The sequence below is a fragment of the Lepeophtheirus salmonis genome, chromosome 14 (assembly GCF_016086655.4).
Source record: "Lepeophtheirus salmonis chromosome 14, UVic_Lsal_1.4, whole genome shotgun sequence".
Classification (NCBI taxonomy): domain Eukaryota; kingdom Metazoa; phylum Arthropoda; class Copepoda; order Siphonostomatoida; family Caligidae; genus Lepeophtheirus; species Lepeophtheirus salmonis.
The window spans coordinates 13,319,882-13,334,754 of NC_052144.2; the positions used below are offsets into that span (position 1 = coordinate 13,319,882).

At 30.6% G+C, this 14,873-nt stretch overlaps 1 protein-coding gene across 3 annotated transcripts in view; it reads right to left on the minus strand.

The window, feature by feature from the left end:
• The window catches only part of LOC121129810 (uncharacterized), a 95,616-nt gene that overhangs the window by 74,386 nt on the left and 6,357 nt on the right, over positions 1-14,873 (minus strand). For all 3 annotated transcript variants that reach the window (XR_011783641.1, XR_011783640.1, XM_040725530.2), the window contains exon 2: positions 4,931-5,084. Coding sequence is in view for 1 of the 3 variants with exons in the window: in XM_040725530.2 (XP_040581464.1) it covers positions 4,931-5,084 (154 nt within the window). In the remaining 2 variants the exon portion in view is untranslated. The remainder of the gene's footprint in view (positions 1-4,930; positions 5,085-14,873) is intronic.

Genomic DNA, 14,873 nt, shown 5'->3' on the forward strand with positions numbered 1-14,873 from the left:
AATTTCTATTTGTCCACTCCTTGAAGCACCATCTACGACGTTACCAAGTCTGTAACGTTTATGATGTAGAAAGGCTACGACAGAAACGCCAAACTAGGTCGGATGAAGTTTTAAAAAAAACAGCCCGGCTAATCCTCCAGTCGATGAGGCCCTATACTGGAGATCTCGCAGTTTCACACCAGACTGTATAGAAAGCTATCAATAAAGTGGGCGGAAAGAGCCTTGTGAGGGTGGAGAGATTACTTTTGACATATCAGCAATGAAAGAAACCATCTCCTCTCTTGCAAGACTCATTACACAGTTTGGGTGCATATCAAGAGAAAGTCCTGAAGTGTCAGACATCCAAACGCCGAGCACAGGGAAATCATGACAGAGAACTACATCCGCAGAGGATACCAGATCTTCCTCCGGCACCTGAAAGCCATCATCGACACTAAGGACGGCTACATTAATGATTAAAAGAGCTCAGACAGACATATATTTATATTATTAACTTTGTTGAAAATATATTTTTAATTAATAAATTATATATTTTTGAATTTTAAAATTTAAAGTGTACTGATTTTAATTTACCACTTGGTATGCTCTACCTTAAACTGTATTGGGACAATAAGTGTCCACACTTTTCTAAATAGATGGCAAATTTTGAGATGGTGCCAAGAATCAATTGATGACATGTTATACTATATCGCTGAAATTGTATAAAAAATCGACCCTTAAGAATACTTTGTTAATCATGATTGGAAATCAAAGGGAAGCTGTAACTTCTTGCAATCAAGAGGAAATAAGTTTTCCAAAAAATACTGATCTTAAATAAACATAAGGGAAATAACTAATCGTTTGGATTATTTTACATAGGGATATCTGGTAAGAAATGCTAATAAATACAGCTATCATGATTTTAACTACCAAAAACGTACTATTGTACGGGAATGGAACAAAATTCCTCCAAGAAATATATTCATGACTCCTGCAACGCTCGGAAGAAACGTTTCGAGACTATAGTTCAAAAACAAGCCAAATATATTGACAAAGTTGATAATATTTCTTAATAACATAGATATAATGAATAAAAAAACAAAAAACCCAGAATAAGGCAACTATTTCCTCATGGTGTAAAAAAAAGTGTGCCGATATAATGCCTATATATTAGTAAACTCATACCCACAAAAAAAAACATGCAAATAATTCTTAAAAATTGACGGTCTTTATTTTTTGTTTTATATTAAGCAGCATAGTTTTAAATTAATTTTAATTTCTTAATGTCCTGGGCAGCGATGGACAATATGTGAGAACCATGAAATATATTTTTCAAGAAAGCAATAACTTAACAAAATTAATCTTGGTCTTACTAATATTTATTGTCAAGGTCCCTTTGAACATAAATAAATCACATCTTTAATCCTTTTACAAAACCCACTTACACACATATATCAAACATATCTCTATAAATTTTTTATTTCCATCGAAAAGTGAAAGCTATTGGTAAAAGAAATAAATAAGAAATGACTTGATAAATTAGATTAAACATATATTGAATATATTGCTTTCGTATTACAAAAAAAGGAAAAGGACTGTCAAAAATACATTTTTTCTACATGATAAATTGAAGTTAAAAATAAAAATCATAAACAAGTCCACTCATAACGATTGACTTAATTTTATGCTTGGATGGAATGAGTTTTCTATAATTGAGGTCTAAGATATGTACATATTTATCATAAATTACATGGAGATATATATTTCCTAACCAAATAAATAACTTATTTCCTCTTACAAAATGGCATTTATATGATAATGAACTTGTTTGATTATTTTGATCCTTTGGTGCAGAACCTGGAATAGCACCAGTGTAGTATAAGATGTGCCATTAGCACATCTTGCAGAGTAGGCAGCCAAAAAAAATAATTGGGCTGTTTATGGAAGCAAAGCAGTGGTTCCAGCGATTCCATTCTGGCGATATGGACGTCGAAAAAAATGATAAAATAATAGAAATCGGTATTTGAGTTCTATTTCATTGCAGAGAAACTGAAGATTAGTCAGAAAGCCGTTTGGAACCATTTAAATCAGATAATCCTAACTATGTTAATTTTATTGTCAAAATAAAGCGAAAAAAGGCTAAGAAATTCTTACTTTACCTCTTATTATTTTTTTTTAAATATGCTACAATACATGCAATTATAAATTTAATGTCTTATCAGTAATCGAATAGTTGTTATTAGAAAATGTCTTAAAGGAGAATATCATAGCTGTGCTTTGTCAAATAAAAAACACGCACAGTACTTCATTTTCCCAAAAAAACGGCCACAACTATTTAAACTGATTTTTACAATCCAATTTTTAATTTTAAGTTTTATACAACATATTTATTAGAAATATATTAACTTTGACTGATTTCATATGATTTATAAAGCATTTATTTTGATATTTATGAAAATAAATAAACTGTAATCTATTTGTTGATACAGGACAAATAAACGAAAACATAAATTGAATCTATTTCATATAAAAGTGTATAAAATATATAATATTATCCTCATCATTTTCTGTATCAATATATAATAATGATTTAGAATCTACCGATAACTTTTGTATATTTCCTTAAGAGTTATATGTCTTAAGGTGAGATATGAAGAGTCACTGCTTATCAGAAGATGGTGAATTTGACTTGTAAGGTCACTAATTCTTGTGATTTTCTTGAATAATTAAGTCTGGTATTTCTAATTTATTTATTTATTGCTTCTACATCTTCTTCAGAATATGGGCTAATTGGAAAAACAGGTGAATAAATCACTTGTTTTCCATTAATCAAAACTTTATGGAAAGAGGGAGGCATTATGGACCAATTATATAAATCGACATAAATTTCTGCCGTTTTGATAGTATAATCATGAAATGTATCCATATTAATAGGAGAGTTTGCAGATATCACTTGAAGAATAGTGTAGAGTATTTTCATGAACTTAATGTCAAATAAAGTAATTTCAGTAAATTTTGAACGGCTCTTTATGCAGTGTTGCCATCATGGTTGGCTCCACTTTCCACACTAGAATGATCTACAATTAAGCTAAATTGTTTGTTTTATTCTTCTTTAATTTTTTTTTTTTTTTTGATCTGGCAAAACTGTCTTTTTCTTCCTTTGTCCTTACACTCCTTTAATGTCCATGTTATATCCTGGATGGAGGATAAATTCAAAAAATTGAATCCAACAATCCAGTACAGAAATGCCAAACTTCATTGTTAAATGTTCGTTGATTTTTGTATTTTTTACAAAAATGATTCATTTCAGAAGGTTTTGCCCGCCCTATATTACATGATTGTGCGGGCCTTATAATCGTAAGGGCATTAATTACCTTTCTATCTGACGTAGTGATTACAAGATTATGTTTAATATGGAATATGATCTCCTTCTTTTCGACAATAATAGTGTATGATAAGTAAAGTCTATAGTTTCAAAATTAGCAATTAATTTATAACATACTTCTTTATAAATATTTGGTGTTTCACTTGATAATTAAAAGAAAATAGATCTGCAATTAAATCTACTTGATGGAACATGATTATTCCACACATTATTATTTTCAATGTCCACGGGGAGGGGAACATGTTCAATGTTGGAGTACACTCTCAAGCATAATCCATATTTTTGAAATGTGCGCAAATATACACTGATTTTTATATGTTATAATCTTGTTTAATGATGTATCTAACTAACCTAAGTGAGTTTTTTTTTGTGCACACTTATTTTTCTATACAAAAACGTAAGGAATATTAATAGTTGTGTGTATTTAAATCATAAAAATAATAAAATTTAAAAAAAAATGAATATACTTCACTAAAATGTATATCATAATAGGAAAAATTACTTTAAAAAGTTACCTTTTCCGAAAAAATCGACGTATTTTTATTTAAAATTATGTTCAAACTTATGAAAAGTCTTTAAACGTAAACTGTAGTAGATTATATGGTAGGTATATTCACATACGTATAATAAACTCGCAAATTAAGATAATAAAAAAAAGTTTTAGTGTTCATTAAATTGATTTTTTATTCCTTAACAACAAAATATAGACACACTTTTATAGATGTTTGCAAAAAAGTATGCCCTATAAGAAATATCAATATTTAGGGGTTTTATCTGTTTAATGAAGTACTGCGTGACAGTTGAAAAAAATCACTTTAGTAGCAAAGATATCTTGTGCACTCTATATATTGATGAGAGGTTTTCAACCTCCATGAAATTGTTTCAACCTCCCCCCCCCCTCTCAAGGTTTAAAAATACTTGAAGTAAGCTATCTCAATATATATAGAAATAATAATTACTAATTTGTATATATGTAAGTGCTTAAAAAGTAGTCTTATTTTCATAATTATCAGAATATTGAAGGGTACAAACTCTTTAAAACTTGATTAGTCGTTTAAAATAAAGTTATGTCCATAGAAAAAAAACTTTTATTTTTTTAAGCTTTACTCTTATAGAACGATTTTTTTTAATTAGTTTAATTTAACTGACTGCCAAGTTTTTTAAATACCTATATAATATAAATATATATATATATATATAATTAATGATATATTTTTTAATATTTACTTTTCAAAAAGAGTTTTTTTATGATTTTTTTATATCAATCTTATTTCACTCATTATTTTACGAAATACAAATGGTTCAACACTAGCATCTATAGTGGACCGGTTGATATCATTTAGTAATCACTCTTAGAAGATAAATAACTAGAAAAGTAAAAATGCACATATTTTTAAAAGTGCAAGGATACAATTGTACTAACAAATTGCACGTGAAATATGAAAAATCATTAAATTTCATCTCAATCAAAAATCGTTCATCTTGTGATTTTGTATTATCGGGGATGACATTTGACCATTCCTGCCCATTTTAGTTTTAAGCCCTTAAAAAATAAGTCAATCTTACTTTATTTACAACAATCCTCGTTGTGAGATTCTCCGTGAGTTCAAAAGGTCTTGGTATTCCAAAATAGAAGCCGTAGGATAGAACCATATAGAATGAGAATATTGTAAAGGAAATTATGAACGATGTCATTGTTATACACTCACAAAATCGTTGTCTGTAAATTAAAAAAAAAAACATATTCATTAATTACTAAATTTGTTTTGTTCAAATCCTTTTATAAAAAGATATCTAGTTAATTAGGGTCTGTATTCATTTGAGCTGTGATTTATTTAGGAAAGTTTTCTTTCAATAAGGTTCATTTTAGCGACATTTTCTTACTTAGGAGTTTGAAAATTGTCAAAATCCTCGTAAGCATACTTTTAAATAAAAAGTATATGCTCCTATCCTACAAGATATTACGACTATTATTGTTAAATACAAAATGATAATAAAAAAAATTGTTATATGGTATGTCATATAGATAAATTAATTTTTGTTATTTTGTAAAAAAAAATATTTTCTTATTAATAATGATCATATATAAACAAAGCATAGTTGCATATGGTTCGAATGTAGTTTGCATATTTACAATTGTACATCTTTACATAATTAAAAAAATACTATAGCATGGGTAACTGAAGATCTTGTCAGATTTCAACTCAACTCCGTAGGCTTTTGCGGAGGAAATAATTTAAATGGAATCATTGAGTATAAAAATGTTCCAGCACTTTCACCAATGGGTCTTCGTGGAGTAAGATCAATTAAAATGATTGCACTATCTCCGATTATTCTCGTTGTCCATATTATACACGTTAACCTTTTATTTATGGACCATTTTTGACTTTGTTGAGAACTAAATGTTTTTTTAAATGTCTTTTAAACTGTACTCGCTGAAAAAAAGCCTGATCGAACGAATATCGCTCAAATGAGCAGACAGGGATTTATTCCAACTCATATTGCATTAAACAAAAGTCCTTTTTATCATTTTAAGTAAATGTGAATAAATAATATTTCATATTAAACAAAAATTGGCAACCTAAGTATGTCAAAAATATAAAATTTAGGAGTTATATTCTAAATAAAGCTATACAATTATACTAATTTGTAGTTAAGAGTCATTTTCACCTATTTAAATGATTCATTTAGTCAATAAATCATGGAGAAAATTAATAGGGATAGCAAATAAATTTGAAACATACTCACATGTTTCCAATATTCTCTACTTTTTATAGTTTCCTAATGTTTTTCGAGGGAAAGTATGTTGAAAATAGAAAAAGTCCTTAGAACTTTACACCCAGGATATTTCAAAAAATGACAGCACGTCCTATAAATTTGGATATATATTCGTATCTATAGGCATAAATCAAGTTTTTTTCTGAATGTATAAATATATGACAAGTCAGTGGATATACAAAATAGAGTGCTTCACGATGTATACCATAAACATATTTTGATCTAACAAATAACAATACAGTCGTATAAATGAAATATTGCAGGCGTGCATGTGCATGTAACATTGAGCATATATACAGGGTGCACTATATAACACTACTTTATGTAAAACGTATAAATATTTTTAATAATAATAATGCAGTCGTATTAACTAAATATTGCAGGCGTAAAATCACTGTTTACGTTTGTTTTTCTTAGTGGTCTCTTATGTCTATCATAATTAGAGTTGATTTTTTTTTGTTAGGAAAAAAAGAGGGCGAGGAGAAGGCGGTAAGTCGCTATAAAGAGAAATACCCTTTTACATTTCAAATAGGAGAAGGAGAAGCTAATGACTTTTTAAATGGTGAACAAAAAAATAATAGACCACACAAGACAACTGTTCTTCCTTCTCTGATTTTTAAAAGTAGTTTTTTCATTACAAACTTTTCAACACCAATCATAACTCAAGTCAATTTTAGGTATACGCCAAGGGTAATAGAAATACAAGGTTAGAGCAACATGTAATCGGGCTTTCTAGAGTTTTCAATCTGATATCTTGTACTGACTCATGGGCAAGACAGGTATATTTTGACAAAACACGCAACTACTTATAGTATATGACGTCACTATTGCTACAATTTTCATTTTAATGTATCGTACCGACTGCTTGGGAAGAAAAACAGATTTTGACAAAACACGCAACCACTCATATACTATGACGTCATTATTACAAGCGTGGTGAAAGTCAAACATCAGTCATACACGGGTTATGATTAAGGGTGATAATTTTGGTAAGAATAGAAAAGCGTGCGAGGAGAAGAGAAGAAATACTTTGGCATCATTGATTAAATAATATACATCTTCTTCTATCAATCAAGAACGTTATCATTCCCGTCTTTATTATTCAATATTAATATTATATTAGATGGTGATAGTCGATAGAGAACTGAATAAAAGGCCTAAAATAACTTCACCTTCTGCCTGGATTTCTGAAAATGGAGGCCCAGGAATTTGGAAAATACTTACCGGATGAGAAACAGATGGTTGGTCGGATTTGTTGATATAAATGTGCCTTTAGTCCCCTGTCTAGAAATTACACGCCACTCATTATCCTCATCTCATATCAAGAGCAAGGATTTTCATCTAAAAAATCAAGATAATGATGAATACATCAAGTCAAACTTTAAATTTGATCTCACAAAGATGCTTATTGCATGTTATATAACCTTATCCATTGCTAATCATCTACGTCCGAAAAATTTATGGAGAAATACACGGGTAAACCTATCCCTTCCCAAGGAACCATCATTAAATTGATGGAGGATGTTGGTACTGATGTCATTTATATAAATACATATAAAAATGTTTTGAGTCATTCACACCAAATGACGATCAAGTTATCAGTAAAAAGTATAAAATATTTACTCATTTCGAAATGGAACTCTGAATTTTTGTACTATCTAACATTAAGTATTCAATTTTTTTAAATCTAACCCTAAAATATGATCTATTTTAGCTAAACATATCAAGAATTATGATACACAACTCATTAAATAGCAAAAGCAACTGTTTAAATGGTTACAACAACGGGGGTAGTAGCTTTGGATGGTTTGCAACTAGTTTGTCCTCACTTAAAGACTTGGGTATGATAATTAGGTATTCCAATATTACTTAGTCAATAAATATTACTTTTTTTATCACTTAAGGCTTAGCTATGGTTGATAGGCTCCAAGAAATGGTGTTCAGAAAACTCATAAAAGGCAAAAACAACTGCTTAAATGGTCACAACAACGGGGGTAGTTACATTGGGTGTAGCATTATAATTAGCAATTGTGTATATCCTTCATGATAATAGTATGTTGTTATATAAGCATAAATAACGGGGGAAAAATCTTTTGATGCTCTTAATAAAGAGTAATATCCCCGACATTACTACATAATTAGCTTTTGCTCTAAATCTTTAAGATGTATTTATTTGTAACATTTTTTTTTATTAGTATATTTATTTTCTAATTTTATGATTTTGACATTTACTTTATTATTAATAGTTAGTTAGATTCCATCGGTAGAGATATATCTATCCTGTGCACAATTGTATATAGGAACTTCCACATGAAGAAAAGGGGCTTTTTGATTTGATTAAACTCCATGTCTCGCTTGTGTTTTGCAAGCTAAAGTTATGACATATTGAACTGGATTCTGGTGTCAGAACAAGAAAATATTATTTGGATCAATCTATTATTTCAATATTCTGTATATATAATTTATTGTTATTAGTTATATGATTCCAATTGTTTAATTTTGTATATTTAACATAAATGTATGATGGTATATTTTTTATTATGTAGATTATATTTAATTAAAGCCTTCTTTTTTTTAAACTTGGAACTTCAAATATATTTCAAAATACTCTACTTTGTCGTTTCATTAGCTATTATTCCGAGAATAAGGTTCATAATGAATTACAATTTCATGGAGTATGACGTTATAAAATCTACTGTAACGGATAAAAAACGTCGAAGTCAATTATACGTGGTATGTCTTCATTAAACATTTTGCTAATAAATACTTTCGTTATACCCTCAAAAATCATAATAAAGCAGGCAGATGATAATCACATCAGTGTTTTAAACAATGATACCATTTGTTTTTTTCCCCCCTTCTCCTTGCACGCGTTTTTCTCTACAATATTATCAACTTTAGTTATGATATAACCTTGTAGCTCTATTAACGTTGGTATATGTTAAGATTTGAATAAAATATAAACGCTGTTATGTTGAAATGAATCGTATTTGGTTTTATTAGTGAGTACTCTTAGTACTAAATTACTTCTCAGTCATCCCAACATATAAATTTTAGGATTTTTTAACTCTTATAACTATTCTCTCATTTTAAAGTAGAGAACACGTCATATAAATGTATATAATTATTATTGTTTTGAGTTATTATGTGTTAGTGTGCTCATGAAAAATGGAAAGTAACCCAAAGGATTTCCGGGGGTATTATATTATATATTAAACAGGGAAACACTCATTTTGTACAAATGAATTCAAGCCAAAAAGAAATTTTTCTATGAGTGCAGAATTCAAAACTGATCTCAGTTTTTTTTCTTCAGTCATCTTAATTCTGAAATATCTATGATTACAGTGATTTAATTCTATTCTTTTTCAGTAACAATGCCCCAAATTAAAAGTAGGATATATAAAGTTTATCTCAAAGTGTTTTTTATGATTAAAAAGTGTTCTTATTGATTCTGTATCTTGTTTCGGACTTGATCTGTTTCCATTTTTAGGTGGAAAAATGATGGCAATAGACACTCTTCTTTGGACACTTATAACATATTCATTATACATACATATTGATGATAAATATTATAGATTATATTATAGAAAAATATTTAATATATAATTTTATAAAAAGATCTATTTAAAAAATGTGCATATTCAAGGATTTTGTTCCATTTTGTATTTTTTAAGTGATCCCATATTACAATATTAAAATTCTTTACTCATCGTGGATATTTCACTTTATTGTTACAATCTTGGTATCTCATTTCCAAGAAAGGAGTCCCCTCTACTTCCTCATGCGGTTTGGTAGTTTTCCTTGGATAAATTCTCCTCACATCGTCCCTGGTAGAATTTGGAATCGTAATTTGAATATCTTTTGAGATAGATGATCAAGTTCGAAGTATCCTCCTTTGATTACCTCGATCTTCCTTATACGAGGCATGCCGTCATGAAATTGGCGTTGATATCGGAAAAAATAAGATGATAATGTTGACTATTTGCTATAACAATCCTATAAAAAATTGGATCACACTAAAATGAAACAAAAATTGCACTTGAATGGCAATATCAAGACCACAAAAGAATATTAACATTTTCAGTCAATGTAAAATATGGCGTATTTTTTCTGTGCTAGTGTTAATCTTTGACACGCGAAAAAACAATACCGAGACAAAAAAATTACCGAACTGGCTAAAAAGTTGTTTTTTTGATACAAAATCTTCTCTTTTTAACATCGTCTAGTGTAAACCAATCACAACTGTCCAAAACACAAGATACACATTACTCAATCAATTTATTCTGGCAACTTTTCCTCCAAACAAAACAAAAAAGGACTAAAATCAGGTACTATTATTGTTTACTGATTGTTAATATTTGTTCACAGCCAAATAGTACTTAATTCTAATTGAACCAATCAACGTTAAGAACATTAATTAGGAGAAAATATCTAGAATCGTTGACAGCTAACTTCAAAATACATCTTATTTTTTTGTATTAGCGATGTAAAAAAATTGGCTGTCTACTAGCGGATTTCCCCACTTTTTTCTATATTTTTTTTGGAGGAGGAAATGTTAAAAGATCCTATCTAAAAATCCCATATTTAAAGGTTTTAAATATGTACCTTTCCAATATGAACTGAATATACTACTAGCTATGCATGAATATACAAGAAAATGTAAGTAGAAATCTATAACTCTTTATATGGACTTATAGGAAATAAATATGATTACGTCAACGAATTGGAATTTCCTTCATTTCAAGTGTACAACTTTGTTTCTATCGATATGTATACAGTATGTACAATAACGACAACCAATGAAATCTTTGCGTCTTTATCCATTGTTTCTCCATTGTGATGATAAATTTCATATGAATAAGTTAGGGGAGTTTATAATTCAACCTTTTTCAAATTTCGATTACTCTTAGGTACTATTAAGTTGCACAACTCTTTCAGTGAAAATATTTAATGCAAAATAACTAGAAATGCATTTTAAAGATTTATATGGTCTAAGCAAAGTTTTTATTGGTTTTTTTATAATTTGTGTGCGACATAAAATGACCTTGTCAAGGGCGTCCGCAGGGGGTGGGCTGAGGGCTTTGTTGTACTAGAGTAGTTTTTGTTTTGGAAGAAATAAGTCTATGGTGAAAAAAAGGATCCACCATCGAAGTTAAAAAAAAAAAAGAAACAATGGAACCCCCCTATTAGTAAATTAGACTCAGGTCTCAGTCGATGTGTACTTTTATAATTATACAACATTAAGCTTACAAAAGGCTAATGTCTTTTCTTATATTCCCCTCCATTGTAATCTAGGCCCTAGTCATACAATGCATAATAATAATAAAGATAAACAAGATTTAATTTTATACACATTCATGTCCTTGTTCCAAGATGTACACAGTAGAGAGTTTGCCTCCTTTTTTTAATGATATTATTATGGTATGTAGTGTATAGAGACATAAATTTAAATGATACATGTTCAATGTTCATATCTTTATCTGTACATATGTCTAGTAGTCGCAAGAAGCGAAATGTTCATATCTATATATACAGGGTACATTAGCTATATATACACCAATTGAGCAAACGCTGTCCTTCCGGCGAATATTTTTTTTTTTTGCACAGATCGTTCAAACTTGCATCAGTAGATAAAAAAATGAATCAATTTACAAATTCGTTGTCCAAAATGTTTGGGAAAGGCCCTCCTAGAAGTCTGTTCAGGAGCAACAACATAACAATTGCTCAAACTCTAGGACTCAGTGAGACGTTCCCTCATAAAGTCAGGAGGGCATTGGACATGCTGACGAAGTTACCTGACGATCTTATCAGGGGTGGTTAGCTCTGAAGGCCACGTCATCCCCCTCATATGTTCACCCAAGGCCTCAGCGTTGAAACTGATGCCTACCTGGACTACCTAGAGGTCAAGGTAAATCCCTGAAACGGAATGAGTTCCAATAGAGACCTAAGGATGTGAAACCAGGACTCCACTCCCAGCCACACCCTCTAAAAAAGTCTCAAACGGCTCCAAGACAATTTTGATCATTTCATCTCACCGGACAACTATTAGCCTCCGCCTCCATACTTGCCGGATCTGAATTGGATGGATTTTTTGTTTGGGGTGCGATCGAACGACAAACCAACCGAAACCCCCGCAGCCCCAAAGACGAACTTATCAATCAGATTAAGAAGGAATTCGATTGTTTTCCAAGGAACTTACTGGAAAAGGCCTGCTCGCACTTTCGGCTCATATAGAGACTGTAATAGAGACTGGAGGTGATCTTATGGAATACAATAAACCATAATCTATAAAGCATTTAGAATCTAACTGTATTTTTTTACCCTGATAAATAATCGGAGATAAAATTGCGTTTGAAAAAATCCTTTCTGGAGGACAGATAGCTTGTGCACCCTGTGCAGAGTGGGGATTTTAAATCCGGTCCAAATTTAGATTTCACTATCTTACCAATCTTATAATCTATATTTATGAAAGTGTGTTCATCCTATTCAGCCCACAAAACTGCATAAGAATATATACCAATTTCAGGCATGTCCTCCGAGTACGATGGCCGTACGGCCATTATTGTGTGCCTCTGTGCCGGGCACACCCCCAAAGAGACTATTGAACCTACAAAGCTGTCAAATCAACCTTTTACTATGTTGCCAAGGCTTTCAGGGAGTCCGATGGATCGGGAACACCGTCAAGGAAACTAACTCATGATCGTTCTGAAAGCATTAAACGTACTCCAGACTTTCTGAAAGCCTTGCAGAGCATGATCAACACAGGTTAACACAGTTGAGCAAAGTTGGAAGCTCTGAATCTCTCTTAAACATGGAACACTGGCAGGATTCGGTTCCTTTCCGATGAAAAGTTGATCTGTATGGATGGAAAGATCAACAGAAGGAATTACATGTAGATCGTGAGTGACCCCGAGGCTGCCCCAATCATAGGAAGAACCAAGTTTCCACACTCAGTCCACGTCCTCCCCCTCGTTTACAGTGAGGGTGATATCAGGAACCCACACTACTTTATAAAGAGTTAAAAAAAAAACCAAGAACGTCTACCTGGATATCCTGACGGACGTGTGCAAACCCTGGCTGCTGGAAGCTTTTTCTGAGAATTTGAACATGTTTTGAACAAAGTAAATGTGGTCTCCTGACCAGTGGAATCTCAACCCCTTGGACTACTATGTGTGGAGCGTCTTGGAGAGAGAGTCAAATACACGTGCATACAACAGTACTGTTAATTTTTAGCAGGCTTCCATTCTCTAAGCTGTTGCAATATGAACAAGGAGCCCTCATCAGGGCCTGTGTTAGGTGCAGGTTTGAGGCTGCGATTCAAGCTGAAGGTGGTTGTGTTGAGTGATGTAGCTCACCATAAAACGCCGTCTTGTACGAGCAAAATATTTTAAATGCTGAATTAATTTATGGGAAATAAATTGTAATATTTTACAGATTTAAAATCCCCACCCTCCATATATGTAGTATCAGTAGAGTTCTATAAAATATAACTTTAAAGCGGATTATATTTCTTTCTAGGAGGTAATCGGTAGAGTGTTTTTATTCACCTTTTAAATCGGCTATAATTATTCTTTAATTCTTAAAGAAAGACGAAGAGTAACAATGAAGATTGTTTCGGGAATCATGTGTGTAAATCCTTTTATCATATATTTATAGGGTTGCAAATTCCAAGCATTTTTTTAGTGTGCAAATTTTGTTGTTTTTGACAACCTGTTCTCATTGTTCTTTCATTATCGAGGAGTATAGATAGTAACTCGGAATATAATTGAGGTCACCATCAATGTAATTTCTATCTAATTCTTTGCTAGATAGAGAGTTTATATTAGTCTTATCATAGCTAATACCAGCTAATTTCATAAAACGTATCTTGCAAGAACATAAATGGGAATTACCCCAAAGGCAATCCTTAATTCTTCCCATGTCCAACAAGGACTTACAATTATAACTCCCAAACAAATTCCTAATGTAACTTTTTGTCTTTCATGCAATAGATATTAATTTATGCATAGATGTTTTATCTTCAAGAATTAAAGAATAATAAGAGCTTTGGAAACTAAAAAACAATTGCCAATTAGAAAAAAATATCATACCCATTAAGTCATATTATATACAACTCTAAAAATAGGTATAAGTAGTACTGTGAAGAAATTACCCCAATTATTCTGATGGCAACAGCTTTAGAAAAATAAATACCCGTCAAATCGCACAACTAGAAAATAAATCACACGCATTAAGGTGATATTTAATACAACTGTAAACATGGGCATTAGTAGTACAGTGCTCATAGTTGAGTTCACTACCTCTTTAGTTAAAAATAAAACAATTTATTCGTGAACTCTATAAAAGTTTTATATATTTTATGGTATATTCTAATTCTATGTATTTTTGATTTGGTTGATCAATTTTAAATTTGGCGCTTATAAAGTTTTATAAAAGCTTTTTGTGGTTACATTATTATTTTATTTTATAATCTAAATTATATATATATATGTATATTTAATATAATTATTAGAAGAAAAAAAATGAAGTTTAACACATTTATAAAAATATTTAGATCATATTATACAGGTAAAATAATTATTAAATTATAAACATAATTTCGAGACATTGTATAATTGGTAAACGTTAGTTCGAATATTTTATGTATGTATAGTTTTTCATTAATATGAATAAAACAAAGTTCGTCTATGTATGCGCTATTTTTGAGTGTGCACTTATAATCTTAGAACTG